We start from the raw sequence: 17,640 nt of genomic DNA on the forward strand, positions 1-17,640 counted from the left end.
CCACGGATCTGTCTATCTAGATGCCAATACTACCTTGCCTTGATTACTGGGGCTTTAAAACTGAGTTCTTTGATCTTTTTCAAATTATGTTCTTCTTCAAAATTGTTTTGATTATTCTCGATTCTTTGCATTTCCATATGGATTTCAGACTCAGGTGATCAATTTCTACACAAAAAACTTACTGGGATTTTGAGGATGTTGAATCTACAGACCAATCTGGATATGATGACATCTTAACGTTGCATTTTCAGATCCATGGACATGGTACACCTTTGTTTGTGGAGGTTTTATTCAGTTTCTCCCAGCAGTGTTTTGTAGTTTTCATAAAAGCAGTTTTACACGTCTTTTTATCAGATTTATCCCTAAATAATTTATTTTTGATGCGAATGTAAGCAGTACTTTAAATGTCAACTTCCAATTATTTATTGCTACTATATAAAGTCAGTTTTTGTATTTTGATCTTAGATCCTGAAACCATACCTAACTCACATGTAAGTTCTAGTAGCTTTTTCTTTCTTTCTTTTTTCAGTAGATTTTCATAGGATTTTCTACATAGACAATGCATCTGGAAATAACAGTTTTACGAGGTGCCATATTCAAGGGGGCTATGTTCTCGTAAACTCCATCCTTGGGTTATTGGAGAAAAATAGAGGGTCAATAATCCAACCTTGGGCTAGAAAAATGTCCCAAAAATTCTTTCACGAAGCACCACCTCTGTCTCTCTGGCCTCCATGCGCCTCCTTCCTGGTCTCCGGGCCTCCCAGGGTGGTGTCCACTCCAGGTCCATTTCGATTCAGCCAGATCAAATGAGAATGTAAACTATACCTTCAACGCCCTGCACTTAGAATAAAATCCAAACTCTTCACCCGGGCTATGCAACCCTCCTTGAACTGTTTCCTCCTCCCCACCCCCGCTGGCCAAACTTGTTTCAAGCCTTTTCTTTGCCAGAAGCATTCTCTCCATGCAGCTCATCCCCTCTTCTCCTGCCCCTTGTCATTTCAGATGCCCTTCATGACCCTACTTTCTCCTCTTCCGGCCCTGTCCTCACTGTTTGTCATTGAATTTGACACTAAAGCAGTGCATGAGGGCTGGGACCACTGCTAGGTTGTTTATACCAACCTCTACCCACGCTGGTGGAGTGGCAGGCACTCAGCAAATGGTCTTAATGAGTGCTGGCGCTTTCTTTGGCCACACCCCCTAGTTTTTGTGAACAAACTTAGAACATATCTTGGGTATCTCTCTTCCCTTAGAAGGGTGGTTATAAACGAAGGCTGTGTGTTAAAATTTCCCCAAATGATTCTAAAAAATACTAATGTTTCCACCTTTCCCCATCCTATTGAAAGCCAAATCCTGGGGTGTAGAACCCAGGTATTTGTATAATGTTTAAAGACTTCTTGGTGATTCCGATGTACATCCAGAGTCAGGAACCACCTGACGTAGAAAAACAAGCTGCTTTCATTCAGCCAAGTAATTAATATATATATATTTTAATAAAAAATAATATATATATATATGGGTGGGCCCAACCCAGAAGGGCCAGCAGGTGACATGCAGGGAACTTCATATGGGTCTCCCCCCAACCCAGCCTCCCTGGAAAGTTGTACCTTGGTTTTTCTCTTGTACTCTCTCTGTTCCAATGGGGCAGGAAGAAAGAAGGAAGCCAGACCAGCGTGGAAAGCATTTTCAAACTTTATTTACAACTGTCACAGTGACAAAAAGTAGTTTTGGGGGGAAAAAAAAGCTAGTTTCTCCCTGAGCCTCGAAAAAGAACAGATAGAACTTACAGGAGGTTCATCTTACAACAGGCATTTCTACTGAAATACTAGGTTTATTTTCCAATACAATCAGTTAGAAATACACACGAGATACTTAAAAAAAAAAAAGAAAAAAGAGGAGGCCAGACAGGAGCTCAGCCACTTGTCCAAGAGTGGCTGGGTCCCCTCAGCAGGCTCACCGCTGAGGGTCCCAACTTCAGCTGTCAGCCTCTGGCCTGCTCAGACTCCAAAGGGTCGTACAAAGGTGCCTAGCGACCAGCAAAAATAAACCACCCCCATAAACACACATATACACAAAGTAGATCTGTTAGGCAGTTTACAAGCACGTTCCCATCACACGGACAGATGATCCCGGGGAGCACATGAGAGGGGCACACGGAAACACAGGATTAAAAGGCAAGGGCACAGGATGAGAGACGCTGCTGTGAGAGAATGAGAGTCGAGGAAAGGCTCTCTGCAGCCGGCACAGAAGGAAAGGGAGAGCACGAGCGAGAAACGCCCCCCAGGGCAGGCTGCGGGCCTCCCCCACTTCCTCGAGGAGCTGGAAGAAGTTATTGCCATCGGTGTGTGTAACACAAGCAGACAACGCAGAGGAAGGGAGCAGGGGATGGGAGAGTGCTGGCTGCCCAGGACCAAACCCTGCCGATGTATCCACGGCACACCCTGGTCCCCCGCCCGACGTTCCCCAGAGCCACACTACCCTTGAGGTATTAAATACAACCTTACACACAAATCCAACCCCAGGGTCACCCTGGACGGACTGGACCCCGGAGGGGACATGTGGGTGCCTTGACTGGCAGAGTTCAGCCCCCGAGCCCCGCTCCTGGCAGCAGAGTCTGCTCCGAGACAGAGAGGGTTTGAAGTTTGTTCTGCATCCTGCCGCTCCTGGTGGTTCTGAACTACAGGAAGCTCTAGGTCCAAGGCTAACTTTCTGATGAAACCGTCCCCTTGCAGGGGGACAGGTGGGAGGAGGGGAGTGAGGAGGACCACCGTTTCATGGGTTCTCCCCACGCTGCCCTCCCATCTGCGTCCAGAACACTTGGGGAGAAGCCTGGGATCGCAAGACATATTTTAGTTTCAGCTCCCTCTCCAGGCTGCTGCACAAGAGCCTCCTCGCCCCCACCCAGTAATCCCCAGGCTCTGCCAGCCCTCCAGACCTGCCCTAAACTCAGCGCCCCAACAAGAAACAGAAAAAGCCTCCTGCTCTCCACTCAGCTCCCATATGAAAAACAGGCCAGGAGTCCCTGTGGGAGTGGGTCCTGCAGCTGACCAGGCTGGCTGGCTGGAACCCACTGCCGGGCTGGGAGCCACCTCTGCATGATGGCATGCATGGCCTGGGGCCGGGCAGGGCAGTGGTGGGGAGGAGGAGGGGCCAGCCCGGGAGAGCCCTCCTGCTCTCTGCCTCCACTCAGACTGAGAGCAAGTCTGGGGGAAGCAGCTGGGGAGGACCTTCATGTCCAAGTGTCCACATCAATCCTCCACCAAGGGCAGACAGTAGTTTCACTGCTCCCAAAAGGGCAGAGGGGGGACAGGCAAAAAGGATAAACGGGGGAGAGAAGCTCAAAAGCGCTGCCTGTTAGAAAAATACTCCAGATTACTGCGGGTATGTGACCTGCCACAGCTGGAACAGCGGGTCCTCGGAGGAGGAACCTTCTTTCGCGAGCATCACCCCCAGCTGGCTTTGCAGGCAGCCAGGTTATACTTGCTCTCCTTTGCCCGTCTGCCCGGTAAGAGAAAACACACCCGAAATAAAAGCAAAGGCTGGCGGTGAGCGAAGCTGGAGAGAGAGATGAAGACCTTGCCGTCGATGCCCCAGCAGCCGGAGCAAATGCTCACCGAGTAGTGCTTCCTGGCTGCAGGTCTCTGCTCAACATTTTCTTTAAAACGTGTGTTTTCTTTCTCGTCTGGCATTTGTTTTCTTACCCCGAGTGTTCCTTGCTCGCTGTGCACATCCCCCACCCCCCCACCCCAGAGCCCACTGGAATCCCACCAGTGCCTCTAGCTGCTTGAGTTCAGATCATGATCTGAGAGACCAAAGCTTCCCACACCCCCCAGGCCCGGCTCTAAGCAGCTTCCTTTCTCAGAAGGCCTTGCAGAGAGTATCGCAGAGGGCGCCACTGCTCGACACAGTTCAACAAAAGGAAAGGAAAGGAAAGAAGACCAACTCAGTGATTCGCAGGTGCAAATGGAAGCCATCGTCGGGCGTTCCCGAACGACTATGGCTCACTCTCTTCTTCCATCACAATAGGAAAGAACACAAGTTCAGGTACAGATGCTGTCTGGTGTGACCTGGTGGGAGTCGGTGGGGACTCTACTGCTCCTTGTCCTCTTTCGCCGTCTCTTCACAGTTGTCCTGTTCATCCTCCTGGACCAAGAACTCCTCGGGGGGCCACCGCAGCTCCCCGCTCTCCACCTCCCCCTCTGTGGGCTCCACCACGATGGAGGGCAGGCGGTCCTTCAGTTTGCAGCAGCGGTCAAAGTCTGACGGGTCGGGGAAGATCTGAAATAGAAGCAGAGCGAGCACCCAGTCACGTACAGACCAAAAAAGAGAAAGTCCATGCCTTCACGCCACATACACGTGCAGGACTGAGCACCCGCTGTATGCTGCCCCTGGGACAGTGGGGGGAGCGGTCTACGGCAGGAACCATGAAGCAAACTGGGGAAAACCCGGGAAACCATCCCCTGGCCTGAAGCTGAAAGTTTTCAGGGCAGCACCACGGAGTCTGAAAGCTGGGGTAGCCCTGTGTGCACTTTTCGTTGTGTTTTATCTCTGGTAAAAGAATTCAGAATCATGTCGTCCCCAGTAAGCCACGTCTCCACTTATGGCAAGGGTTTGACTCTCGCAGCTCAAAGTGTGTGACAGGCCCCACAGGTTAAATGCCTCCCCAGATTAGCACCTGCTATGAGCCAGCTGCCAGGTGTTTTACAGAAGTAATTCTGAACTAGCATGCTCTTTCTGAAAATCAGGGGTTGCTGATACTATGGTAAAGAATGTTGGGCTTGGAGAAGGAGGTCGCCTGCCACACGCATCCTGGAGATGAGTGATGCCAGGAGATTCAGAGCCAGGTCTGTCTGACTCCCATGCCCGTGCCGCAGTGCACCCACACTCCTCCAATGCGTGTGTCCTGATCTCGCTGCAACTGTAAAGTCAAGGCCAAGTAAGGGTTGAGGTGAGGCCCCCACCAAGTCCCAGGCTCCTTTTTTACCTGTGAACAACTCCTGACTCCTTGATGGCTCTACACCTGGAAGAATTTACTTTGCTCTCCTGAGCCTGATCAACGAGGCTTTTAAAAACAATTCCTACTGTGTGTCCTGCCCAGAGCTGGGAGAAACTCCAGACCAAGCTATAAAACTGATGGCCTCTGTGCATTCCCCATGTACACACGGCCCTGTGACTACAGCTGACCCAATTCTTTGCCCAGCAGATTAAATACTTAAGCTGATGGGCTGCTGGTTCCTTGACATTCACAGCCCTCAGTGACACAGCCCAGAGCTAGAGGGAAGCCTCTGTTTGGGACGCTGGGGCTCACAGAATCACACGGCACCTTCAAGGCCATCTCTTCCCACCTCTCTATTTGATAGATGAGGAAGCTGAGGCCCAAAGGGGTCAGGAAACCTGCTTGAGGTCACACAGCTTGTTAATGGCATAAAAAAGGGGAAACCAAAACCAAGAGTGGGCAGACACATATTTGAAGAGATCCTGGGGATTGCCCACGCCTGGCTCAGATCCAGACAGCCCATGGCAACAGGCAGGCGTCCTCTGTTCCCAGGGGGAGATGTGCTCCCCTGTAACCTAGGGCCTTCCCAACCTCCGTGGCGCTGTGAGGATGCCCCATGTTACTGCACCCTAGCCCCAAGCAGCACTATCCCAGCCAAGTCACTGACCATGTCACAAGTCACACGGGGCTCCCAGGAATCACGGGAACCTCAATGAAACCTCCCCAATCCCTGCAGACAAGTGATTATTAACCATTTATCCAATAAAGCCCTATTGCTGGGGATTAAGCCTTAAGCCAGCTGCACAACCAGGCATCATTAAAGATTTAACAAGCCTTATAAAAAGTACCCTAATGACAGCCAGGAGGAAAACAGGGCAGGGAGGGGGAGGGGCCAGGGAGGGGGTTGGAAGAAAGCACAGGGCAGGCTGATCCCACTGAGGGCCATCTCTTCCTGGTGCGGCGGACGCTGCAGTTTGGCCCTTGGACTCTGCGCACAGACCCCAAGTGTGCTGAGCCCACAGAGGGTCAAGCGGCCACTTTGGACCCCCGCTCACTTCTCCTGTGGAGCTGGAGCCCCTCCTGGCGGGTGACGACACAAGGTGCCGTCTCAAGCACAGGCCCAGGCAGTGAGCGAGGGGAGCCCCAGTGCCTGAGTGGGTGCTGCAGTCCACAACGCTCTTTAGGCATCACCTCCTTCGGGTCTCATCAACCCCCTCCCCCACACCAGGAGCAGTGAGACCCTCAGGCTCTGAGGGCTTAAACCCAGATCTTCTCATTTCAATGCCTGTCCCTTTTGAAAAATGAGTGGATGTCACTGGGTGAACATGCCCATGTCACAGATAGAAAACTGACCAGGAAGTGTGGGCAAGACTCTGGGTTTTAACTGCCCATTCGACTGCTGGAGGTCCCAAGATGACCCTCTGGGCAGCCAGGTCCAGAAGCTGAGCTTCCCAGTCCACATAGTTGTTCTAAACCTTCAGGACCTGAGAAAGCTGTGGCTATCAAGAGGAGACAGACACCTGGCCCGGGGCAAACTTGGCCCCTGGCCTCTAACCCTCAGACCTCAAGCCCAGGGCTGCACCTCCTCTGTGACTCCTCAGCTGAGAGAAGTGATAACCAGTTTCTAACTATGATTAGAGTGAAAGGGCCGAGACGCAGCAAGGCCAAGAGCAGGAGGAGGGCAATGATAAGGGTGGAGAGCATGAAAGTTTTTTTAAGGTGAAAATAGATCTTTAACTAAAATTGGCAGGAGTGGAGGCAATTATTAAAATTTGGATGATGATGGAAGATACGCCAGGCATATTTGTTGATCAGAGCCTCTATCTTCACGATAGTCCTATGAAGTATGTAGTGGTGTGACCCCTATTTTACAGATGAGGAAACTGAAGCACAGAGAGGGCAAGTGACTTCCTCAAGCCCACAGAGCTAGGGAGTGGCTGACCCAGGACCCAAACTCAGACCTAAAGGACTTGATAACACGCTGTGTGGCAAGGCACAGACCCCAGATTCTCACTACGTCCTTGACATCAGACCCCAAGCAAATCCTCTTGGTCACCCTTTCCTCCATTTCTCCTTCTGAGAAGCAAAGTGACCTTCCTCTCTCCCCAGATGGATACAAATCCTTGGCAAATGCAAACATAATAAAATACTTTGAGGACATATGCGCAATTCAAACTGGAATGTTCTTTCTGGAGCAGCATCAACAGGACTATGGTAAATGTTCAATCTTTAATCGAGAGGCGGCAATACTAACACAGTAATTAAAATAACTCCAAACAACGCCTTTCATACCAAGAACAGCACAATGAAGCCTTTTAAGTCCTTGGGGGGAGTCTGAGCATTGAACTTCTGATAATGCTTCATTGCCAGAGAACTTTGCTCCCTCCCGGAATTGTTCAAAGCGGGCATCCTCCAAAAAAAAACAAACAAAATTTTTTGACAGAGCCTGTTAATTACATTTTTAAAAATCACTATAATAATCTAACCCTTCCATCAGAGATTTTATTCTATTATCAGATAATACCAATTTATGCCTCTGAAAATTGTAGCCCTCACCAAAGACAAACAAAGGCACCCAGAAGCAAACAGCTCCTCATTTCCGTGCAGACAGACAGAAGGCTTGCAGTGTTGCTGAGTATCTTGCCAGCACAATCTTATCTACGACAGCTGCTTAAGAGGCTGACCCTAAGGAGGTCAAGATTTTTCCACTAAGTCATGCTTTTTAATCATCTAGGCAGCAGAAAAATGAGAGGTTGCAACTGCTATTTGATGGGGTGGGGAAGGCAGTGGAAAAAAGGACTCAAGTCAGCCTTGCCAAGCACATGACAGGTAGGGCTGAAGCAGCAAGCCAGCCGGCCGGCATGCTGTTTGCCCGCAGGAACTGGCAGGGAATAAGGAACTGCCCCTGTTCCAAAAGAAACTGCTTCTGGTTAAACCTCCTACCCTAAAGCGCCCCTTCTCTCTGGATGAGGGAAAGACCAAAAAAAAAATCCTTTTTCTTCGTTCTGCAGCAAAGGCTCCTATCTAAGAGGTCCAGCTGGACGATGGGAAGGCCCTGATAGGCATTTCACAACCTCACCTGCAGGCAGGGCAGGCCCAGAAGCATCCACGCCCAGCTGTGACCCTTTCGGCTCTGCCCCTCCCTCCCTCTGCCGGCAGGCACTGGATTCCACATCCAGCTGTCACACTCGGCCATCAGGGCTGATGGCTTGGATAGAACTAAGAGACACCAAGTTCCCTCTTTCGCAGATGAAGCGATGTTTTGAAGATCACACACATCAAGAATATCCCGGGTCCCACATGTCCCGCTGGGTTGAAATAGCAGGCATTCAAACTCGGTGATGGTGAATTTCATAGGAGACATGTCTTCAGAGGCATCCTTTGTCAGGTGACTTCAAATGCCAACAGGCCCTGGCATTTTGGGAACTCGAATAGGTTCACTTGAAAGATTAAGGGAACTTTAGGAACTCCTAGGAGGGAAACAGCCTGTGAGTTGTGGTTTGGACACTAATATACTAGATCTTCTGGCTGCACAGGTCAGAGCGTCTGACAGAACTTTCTGCGCGCATGTACCTTTCCTATCTGTGCTGCACAACAGTAGCCACTGGACACACGTGGCTCCTGAGAATGGGAATGAGGCTACAATTTTAAATTTAAATTTTTATTCACATAAAAGTATATGATCTATTTAAATAGCAATGTTAATAGCGACTGCATTGGATAGCACGAACATAAAGGTGTAAATATGAAGACAGTGAAAACAGGACTGTCCGGGAAGACCCAGGCTGTCTGGCTGACAGACCAACACAAGCAGCCTCAGAGCAGAGCCTGAGGTTGAAGAACCAGAACCTCTGGTTGAAGGTGAGCCCCTGGAGATGAGGAATTAGTCAGCAGGCTTTTTGCTTGAGTATAGAAGTTGCCAGTCAGTCAGCTCCCATTTCAGCCATGGAGGGGAACTGAAAGGCAATACCAGGGCTCCAAAGGCCTGAAATTTGGGGGCCTAGCTATCAACTGTCTGCCTCTAAGCCAGGTGACCTAAACCTGGCTGTCTCTGGGGTAGGGAGAGGAGAGAGATGGCTGGCACCTCGGGTGGAAAATGTGAGTGATTCTGGTTGAACCAGCCCTCCCCTGAGTGCATGTGCGTCCCTCCGCCATCATTCCTGACAAACAGCCTGAGCTGACCACAAAGAGGGCAGAGGGCTCGGTAGAGGGCTGAGAGATGCTAATAGGGAAAGCGGACACCAGCAGGTAGAGGAGATGAAAGGTGCTTAACCGGACACAAAGGGCTAATTACCAGCTCTGCAAGCTGAGACCCCAGGAGCTTGAATATCCTGCTCCCCTTTATTGGGGTGGAACAGAGGCAGGCAGGGGTGGGGTAGACAGGGGAGGTAGGGCAGAGGGCCTGAGATGAATAACTGGGTAGCTCCCCAAGGAACTGAGGTGGCCTGTCTCTGTGTATGAAACTACACAGTAAGCCTCTCCCTTCTCTGGTTCCAGGGTGGGGGGAAAGAGTCAACCTCCAACCTGCTATGAAAAATGGCCACTCCCACAGGAATCTGAAAGATCTGGCTTTGACCTGGCCCCATGTATATTACTCCATGACCAAGGTCAAGTCATTGTAAGTTCTCTGAGCCTCAGTTGCCTCCTGAGTAAAATGAGGAGGGAATTTCCATGTTACAGTATTGCTGAAAGACTTCCATGATGTATGTTCAGCACCAGCACAGTGCCTGACAGGCTCAAAGAGGCGGAGGCCCATGCCCCACCCTTTGTCTATTAATCCCAATGGATTAATGCTAATTCCCATCTTAGGCTGCCAAAATGAGGAGACAAAGAAATATGGCCCACATGAAAGAACAGATCAAAACTCCAGAAGAACTAAACAAAATGGAGATAGGCGATCTATCAGATGCAGAGTTCAAAATACTGGTTATAAGGACCCTGAAGGAACTTAGTGAGGACCTCAACAGCATAAAAAAGATCCAGTCAAAAACAAAGGATACACTAATTGAAATTGAGAACAATTTACAGGGAAACAATAGTAGAGTGGATGAAGCTATGAATGAAATCAATGATTTGGAACATAAGGAAGCAAAAAACAACCAATCAGAACAACAAGAAGAAAAAAAGAATGCAAAAAACCAAGGATAGTGTCAACAGTCTCTGGGACAACTTCAAGGATTCCAACATTCACATCATAGGGGTGCCAGGAGGAGAACAGGAAGAGCAAGAAACTGGAAAATTATTTGAAATAATAATGAAAGAAAACTTCCCTATTTTGGAGAAGAAAATAGAAAGGCATGTCCAGGAAGCACAGAGAGTCCCAAATAAGATGGATGCAAAGAGGCCCCCGCCAAAACATATCATAATGAAAATGTCAATGGTTAAAGATAAAAAGAAAATCTTAAAAGCAGCAAGAGAAAAGCAGTCAGTTACCTATAAAGGAGTTCCCGTAAGAATGTCGGCTGATTTCTCAGAAGAAACTTTGTAGGCTAGAAGGGACTGGCAAGAAATATTAAAAGTAATGGAGCCCTGGCTGGTGTAGCTCAGTAGATTGCGTGCGGGCCTGTGAACCACACGATCGCAGTTCGATTCCCAGTCAGGGCACATGCCTGGGTTGCAGGCCAGTTCCCAGCAGGGGAGTCATGAGAGGCAACCATACATTGATATTTCTCTCCTTAGCTCCTTCCCTTCCCCTCTAAAGATAAATAAATAAAATCTTTAAAAAAAAAGTCATGGAAAGCAGGGACCTACAGCCAAGATTGCTCTACCCAGCAAAGCTATTATTTAGAATGGAAGGGCAGATAAAGAGCTTCCCAGTCAAGAAAAAACTGGAGGAGCTCATCATCACCAAACCATTATTATATGAAATGTTAAAGGGACTTACATAAGAAAAAGATGAGAACTATGAGCAATAAAACGACAATAAATACATACTTATCAACAATTAAGTCTAAAAAAAACTAAGCAAACAAGAACAGACAGAATCATGCATATGGAGAGCATTTTGATGGTTGCCAGATGGGAGGGGGGTGAAGGGAAATAGGTGAAGAGGCGAGGGGATTAAGAAGTACAAATAGGAGCCCTGGCTGGTGTAGCTCAGTGGATTGAGCACAGGCCTGCGAACCAGAGGATCGCGGTTCAATTCCCAGTCAGAGCACATGCCTGGGTTGCAGGCCAGTTCCCTGCAGGCCAACTCCCAGCAGGGGACGCGCAAAAAGGCAACCATACATTGATGTCTCTCTCCCTCTCTCCTTCCCCTCTAAAGAAAAATAAATAAAATTAAAAAAAAAAAAGAAGTACAAATAGGCAGTTACAGCATAGCCACGGGTAGCCACGGGGATGTAAAGCACAGTGTAGGGAATGAAGTAGCCACAGAACTTCCATGAATAACCCACAGGAGTGAACAGTGATGTGGGGGCTGCCTGAGGGAATGGGGGTTGCTGGGTGGGGGGGGGCAGGGGGAGAAAATTGGAACAACTGTAATAGCATAATCAATAAAATATAATTAAAAGAAAAAACATTTTTAAATGCGAATTCCCACCTTATAGGGCTTTGGAGGGAATGAAACACAAGCATGTGTGAACATGTTCTGTAAACTTTAAATTCCTAATGATGTTTCTTTTTAGGCACAGCTGAGGTCTCCAAGGACCATTTAGAGTGAGGGACTGGAAAGTCAGCAGCTATGGCTTGGGACAGGAGCAAGTGAGTGGCACTCCTGGGCACGTGCTCGCAAACGCTAGGCCAGGTTCTTTGCAGAAAGGGTTTGACCTCATTGCTTCTGTCCCAGTGCCTCTGTTTTCCCAGGGCAAGGGTTACCAGCTGGAATGGAATCCATTCCCTCGTCCAGATCCAGGTCTTTCAGTGGAAGCCCCAAGTGCTGGAGGTCTTCCCACTATGCCCTCGCCCCTTGGCCGACTACAGGGGTACGTCAGACCCCTCCTGCCCCTCGTTTTCCCAAAGTCTGGGTTTCTTCTTTTTCCTGGAGAACAACAATGGACTGGCCTGTGTGTTTATTCCTTCCTAGGAGGAGTTGGTTTCTAACAATGGGCAGATCTCTACCAGCATCCTGCTCTCCAAGGGTTGAATGAATGAGCAGCAGCTAATTCAAATGAAGAGTACACCCTACTTTTTGCCCCCGAACAATAGGAGAAGGCGAGAATTATATTCTTTGAAATACCACCTGCTGTTTTATCGTCATCATCTTTATTTGCACATACGTTTTACTGACTTTTCAAAGTGAAATATGGCTGGTAAGAACAGAAAGCATTGTAGCAAAGGGGCAGAGTGCCTACTGATTGGGTTCAGGGAGGGCAATACTTTCTCCAGTCTCTGTTCAGATGGGAGTCGCCTCATCCTGGAGGCTCTCACCTCACTCCCACCTCCCCTGGACTGGCTGGGGTACGGAATACCCACCTCACCCTCTCCCACCCCTCCTCTGTCCTCTTTAATCCTACAGGAGACTGGAGCTGAGATGTGAGGCTTTATAACAACTGTTGGGTCTCCTTCCTTTGGATTAAAGATGCTTAAACTTCTAGCCTTGACTTAAAAGGAAGGAAATCCACTGGATAAACACCATCTTTCATAAACATCTCTCAAACACACACCCATCCTGCGAGTCAAGAGTTTCAAATTCCAATTAATTAGCACTAATGGCTACTGATAACTCTACTGGGCCCAGTGAGCTGACTGAGCCTTTGGAATGTTAAAGGATGTCTCTCCAAGTTTTCCAGGGCAGTGAGAAAAGACCTCTGTTATCTAGCACAGGGGGTTTAAAATACCCACAATTCCATCAGCTAAAGCATCACTGCCCTTTGGAAAGAGGAAACACCTCCGAGTCACCCCTGGGCCTCTGGGGATGAGAGATGCCTTTTCTATCCTTCCTCATTGGTGCTTTCCAAAGGTCCCACGGCCACGCCTCCTCTCTCTCACAAAGCCCAGACTGACATGGCTGCCATTTCCAACCATTCCCTCATTTTTTTGTCTTGGAAACTAAAATCTTGAAGATTTGGCCTCATCCTACAGCCTCCCCATCATTGTCTGGGGTTCCCTTCCTACCCTCGACCATGTGGCTTCCGAGCCCACCCCTGTATGGGAACAAGTCTGTCAAGTCTCTAGGCCTCCTTGCAGCCCTGCCCCAGGGCCGTGGTTCAGCCCAGTCACCATCACCTACCCCTGCAGCGCAGGACCAGGGCAGGCAGCCTTGTTCTCTCTTGCTTCTCATGACCCTGCTCAGGTTCACCTGACCTGTCTAACCTCATCTTCCCTGTGCCTCCCCGGACTCGGGGCCATTCTAGGACTTTCTCCAGACTCAGGCAGCTTCCTGGCTTCACTTGTCCATCTTAGGCCGATGATTCCCTGATCTACAGCTACACTTCCACCTTCCCTCGATCTGTGAGACAGCTCCACTTTTGGATGACATCATCTATCATTGCCAACTCACCTTGTCTCAAAGTAAGGGCATCAGCTAATTTATCTGTCTGTAAGTTAAAAACTTTTTCTCCCTCCCAAACAGGAAGCCTTGCTTGGTAGTAGGTCCTGTGAAAAAGGCCTGAAGATCTTAGTTGGTCATAACTGCAGTAATGATGCTTAAAACACTGAAGCAAACACGGCTATATTAGTGATCCACTCATCTCATGGAGGCCACCTACACTAACACGAAGGTCAAGGTCCTGCTTCGGCTGATCAGATGTATGCTGTTCAGTCTAGAACAGTGGTTCTCAAAGCTCAATTCCCTAGGTTGTTTCAGAGAGGGTGTCTCCATGGAGTTAAATATTTTCTTAATAGCACTGAAGTGTTACCTGCCATTTTCCCTGCATCAATAGTTGCACTAGTGGTATAAAAAACAATGGTGGGTGATATTTCTGGCACTTTAGTAAGAATTAATTAATGCAGGCCCTGGCTGGTGTAGCTCAGTGGACTGAGCGTGGGCCTGCGAACCACACGATTGCGGTTCGATTCCCAGTCAGGGCACATGCCTAAGCTGCAGGCCAGTTGTCCGCAGGGGACTCACGAGAGGCAACCATACACTGGTATTTCTCTCTAAAGAGAAATAAATAAATAATCTTTAAAAAAAGAATTAATGAATGCAGGGACACAAACTATACCTGCACCACCTCATGCTCACAACTGAAAAAAAAAATGTAATGCTTGCAACGAAGCAGTAATTTTATTAAATCCTTACTCAAGTGCATGCTATTTTAATTGTCTGTGTGATGAAGCGTAAAAGTCAGCATAAAACACTTCTGCTGCATATCAAAGCCCAGAGGTTGTCTCGAGGGACAAAAAGCGTTTATGTGACTGAGTTGCAGGCTGAACTAGCCACCTCCCCACAGAATATCCTTTCTACTCGAAGAAATGACCAGCAAACTATGGTTATTTAGACTCGGTTATTTACCAGACATGCCCTCAAGAATGAATAAAGTGAGCCTCTCACTTCAAAGAAAATGACTGAGGGTATTTGTTACCAGTGACAAAAATTGAGCTTTCAAGCAAAAATCAGAATTTGGGGAAACTTGTTTCAGCTACTGTAAGCTTGGCAGTTTCCTAATACTTGATGAATTTCTGATGAAGCCAGTGGAGATATCAACAAATACAATTTTTTGACATTATGTAATGACATGTGTTAACATTCGGAAGATCTGCATAATTCAGCAAACCTATGTTTTCCAACTGATTGATTCACTGTATTACAAAACCAAGCATGGGTAAAAGATTTATTCGAAGTACAGGACAGACTAATGAATTTTAATATAAGTGTACGGGAAGTTCATTGATAAGATTTCAGGTTCCACATGACCACTACCCTTTAAGAAACCACCACTTGTTGAGTTGAGGTGAAATATCAAAGAAAAACATATTAAAAGGGCTATTAAAATATTTCTTTTCTAACTCCATATGTGCACGGGTCAGATTTTCCTTCTTTACTCTAAACAACACATACCACAACAGACTGAGGCAGAACAGGTGTGAAAATCTGGCTGTCTCTATTAAGACAGATACCAAAGAGATTTGCAAACATGTAAAACAGTACCTTTCTTCTCACTTAACTTTTCTTGTTTTGGAAAACAGATTTGTTTTTGTTATAAACTATTACCTCTATTAACATGAAGTGAGTTTGTTGTTATTTATAAAGGGATGAATAAATAAAATTTTAAAAGATATAATACACAAAAGACATAATAGAAAATACAGTCTGCATAAACAAATATCTCTGGGGGTCCTAAATTATTTTTAAGGATGTAAAAGGGCCTAAGACCAAAAAGTGTGAGAACCGCTGGCCTAGAGGGCACAAATATCCTCGAGATGATGGCCATGTAAATCAAGGCTGAAGGTCAATATATTTTATTTTATTTCATTTTATTTCTTAAATATTTTATGTATGTTTGGGGGGGAGAGAAAGGGAGGGAGAAATCGACTTGAAAGATTTAAGGGGAACACAAAAGCTGCCTTCAATGTCTGAAAGGCTGACCTAAGGAAAAGCGCCAATTTTTTAACTCCAGGGACCGATCGATCAAGCATCAGCCTGGTGGATTTTACAACATTCTAACAAAAACGATACAATCCACTCTCCCATAAAGATGGGACACCTTTAGGCCCGAGGTGGTGACGAGAGTTGCCTGAGCTGACACCAACGGTGGCTGCACTGACAGCGTCTGAAACCGTGTAACTGGCAATGTCCAAAGAACCCCTCCTGGGCCCAGGGCCCCGAAACTTCAGAGTGAACTCCCGCCCCGCTGCAGGAACCCCGCCCCCAGCAGGAACCCCGCCCCCAGCAGGAACCCCGCCCCCTAGCCTCCTCCCACCCTGAGCTGCCACAGCACCATAATTTTGCTTCCAAGGACGTTGTGAATGTCCAAAATTTTGCTTGTGTGCCCCGTAAAAGAATTTCGAAAAACTGTCTCTTTTCACACGTTTTTCAAACTGGCACCTAAAACTTCTGACACATCATAAATCTTCACATTTCAAAATAAAACTTTCATGCCCCTTTTTTAAATGCGCTCAGTGGCTGATCATCACCACAAGAATTCGGTATCAACAATCACCTATAAAGAAATTCTTAAACAGGCTCCAAAGTCATTCTGTACTCGAAAATGTATTTCCAGTTTACTTCCCTATAGGATTTTTCTTCATGTATTTTTATGTTGTAAAGTCTTACAGTCATTAGCTTTTCATACTTTGCAAAAAAAGAGCTTTGCAAAAAAAGATGTATTTATGTATGTAAATTGGTTTAAGGTTTTATGTCTCATGACCCTAAGGCTTGTTAATAAAAAAAATTCCGAATTGGCTTATTGCAGCTACTAGTATATGACCGATCGATACACATACCACAAACAATTATTAAATGCAAAGGTACATTTTTTGAGATTGCAGTCTTAATGTGACAGATAGGTGGGATTTACCATTTTGAATGATTCGCTTGTTCAGTGCTACCACGGTTTCTATATCCTGGGAAAAAGCATCTTAAAATATTCAGGAGGGCAAGAGGCAGGTTTTTGCTGAGAAGGGGGAGGAGGACAACCGTGATAGGAAAGGTAGGGAAGGAAAGCTGGTGAAGCCAGGCTTCAGGGAATACAATTTTAGAGCAGCAGCAAAAGAAGTTGAAGAGGCGGAAGTTGATTTTCCGAAAACGCGCTCTGTTGTCATATCCCCTGGAAAGTTTCTGGGAGCCCCAGGGGCAGCTGTCCTCCTGTTTTAGCACTTTGTTAAAGCGTGAAGGGAGGGCTACATAGGCCATTTTATGTATTAAAAAGTAATTTGGCATGAAAACCTCCAATATTAGGATGCCAAGGAATATAGCCAGGAAGGATCCTGACCTTCAAATGTTATACTCAAGGGAGCGAATGACCAAAGAAATACAGAAATCGTAACTGAGTTCTAGCTAATCTTTAAGAATGCGTCCATTTAAGGGGATACATTTAATTCTTGAAGGAAAAAATAATCCCTTTGTGGGAATGACGGTGATGTTGGCCGCAGGAAGTCATTGTTCCTTCATGTCCCTGCACACATGATGGCTTGACTGTATTTTTTACTTTACTCACTTATTTAAAAAATATTTTCTTGAAAAATGAAATTATCACGCCCTGGCTGGTATAGCTCAGTGGATTGAGCGCAGGCCTGCGAACCAGAGGATCGCGGTTCGATTCCCAGTCAGGGCACATGCCTGGGTTGCAGGCTGGTTCCCTGCAGGCCAACTCCCAGCAGGGGATGCATGAAAGGCAACCATACATTGATGTTTCTCTCCCTCTCTCCTTCCCCTCTAAAGATAAATAAATAAATAAAATCTTAAAAAAATTATCAATATATAAATGGAAAACTAATATTACTCATTATAGGTAGTAACCATAAAAATATACTAACATTTTAAGAGTTTGGGTAACACCTAAATTAACTTTTTAAACCATCAGAAGTATGTGGACCCTACTGGACCACTGGCCAAGGCTGCTTACTTGGTGCAAAGTGCCCAGAGCCTTGCAGAGTGGTTGGGTGAAAGGCCCTTGAGCATGGAGCCCAAGGCTTCCACTGTGTTCAGAGCTGCTTTTAGGAACTCGATCCCATCCTTGATTTCAGGTAAGCAATATTTCCAAACCATGACAACCCCATGAGCCAGAGCTAGAGCCCCAGGAATACTAAGATGGCTCAGGGCACTG

General features: G+C 47.1%; 1 protein-coding gene across 3 annotated transcripts in view; it reads right to left on the reverse strand.

The window, feature by feature from the left end:
- Positions 1 to 1,671: 1,671 nt before the first annotated feature.
- Positions 1,672 to 17,640, reverse strand: part of LBH (LBH regulator of Wnt signaling pathway) — a 31,684-nt gene continuing 15,715 nt past the window's right edge. For all 3 annotated transcript variants that reach the window (XM_037066645.1, XM_037066643.1, XM_037066644.1), the window contains exon 3: positions 1,672 to 4,275. In XM_037066645.1, coding sequence (XP_036922540.1) covers positions 4,087 to 4,275 — 189 coding nt within the window. In that variant the 3' untranslated portion in view covers positions 1,672 to 4,086. The remainder of the gene's footprint in view (positions 4,276 to 17,640) is intronic.

This window comes from Sturnira hondurensis, unplaced genomic scaffold (genome assembly GCF_014824575.4).
Source record: "Sturnira hondurensis isolate 20B ecotype Veracruz unplaced genomic scaffold, ASM1482457v3 Scaffold0016663, whole genome shotgun sequence".
NCBI classification, from domain to species: domain Eukaryota; kingdom Metazoa; phylum Chordata; class Mammalia; order Chiroptera; family Phyllostomidae; genus Sturnira; species Sturnira hondurensis.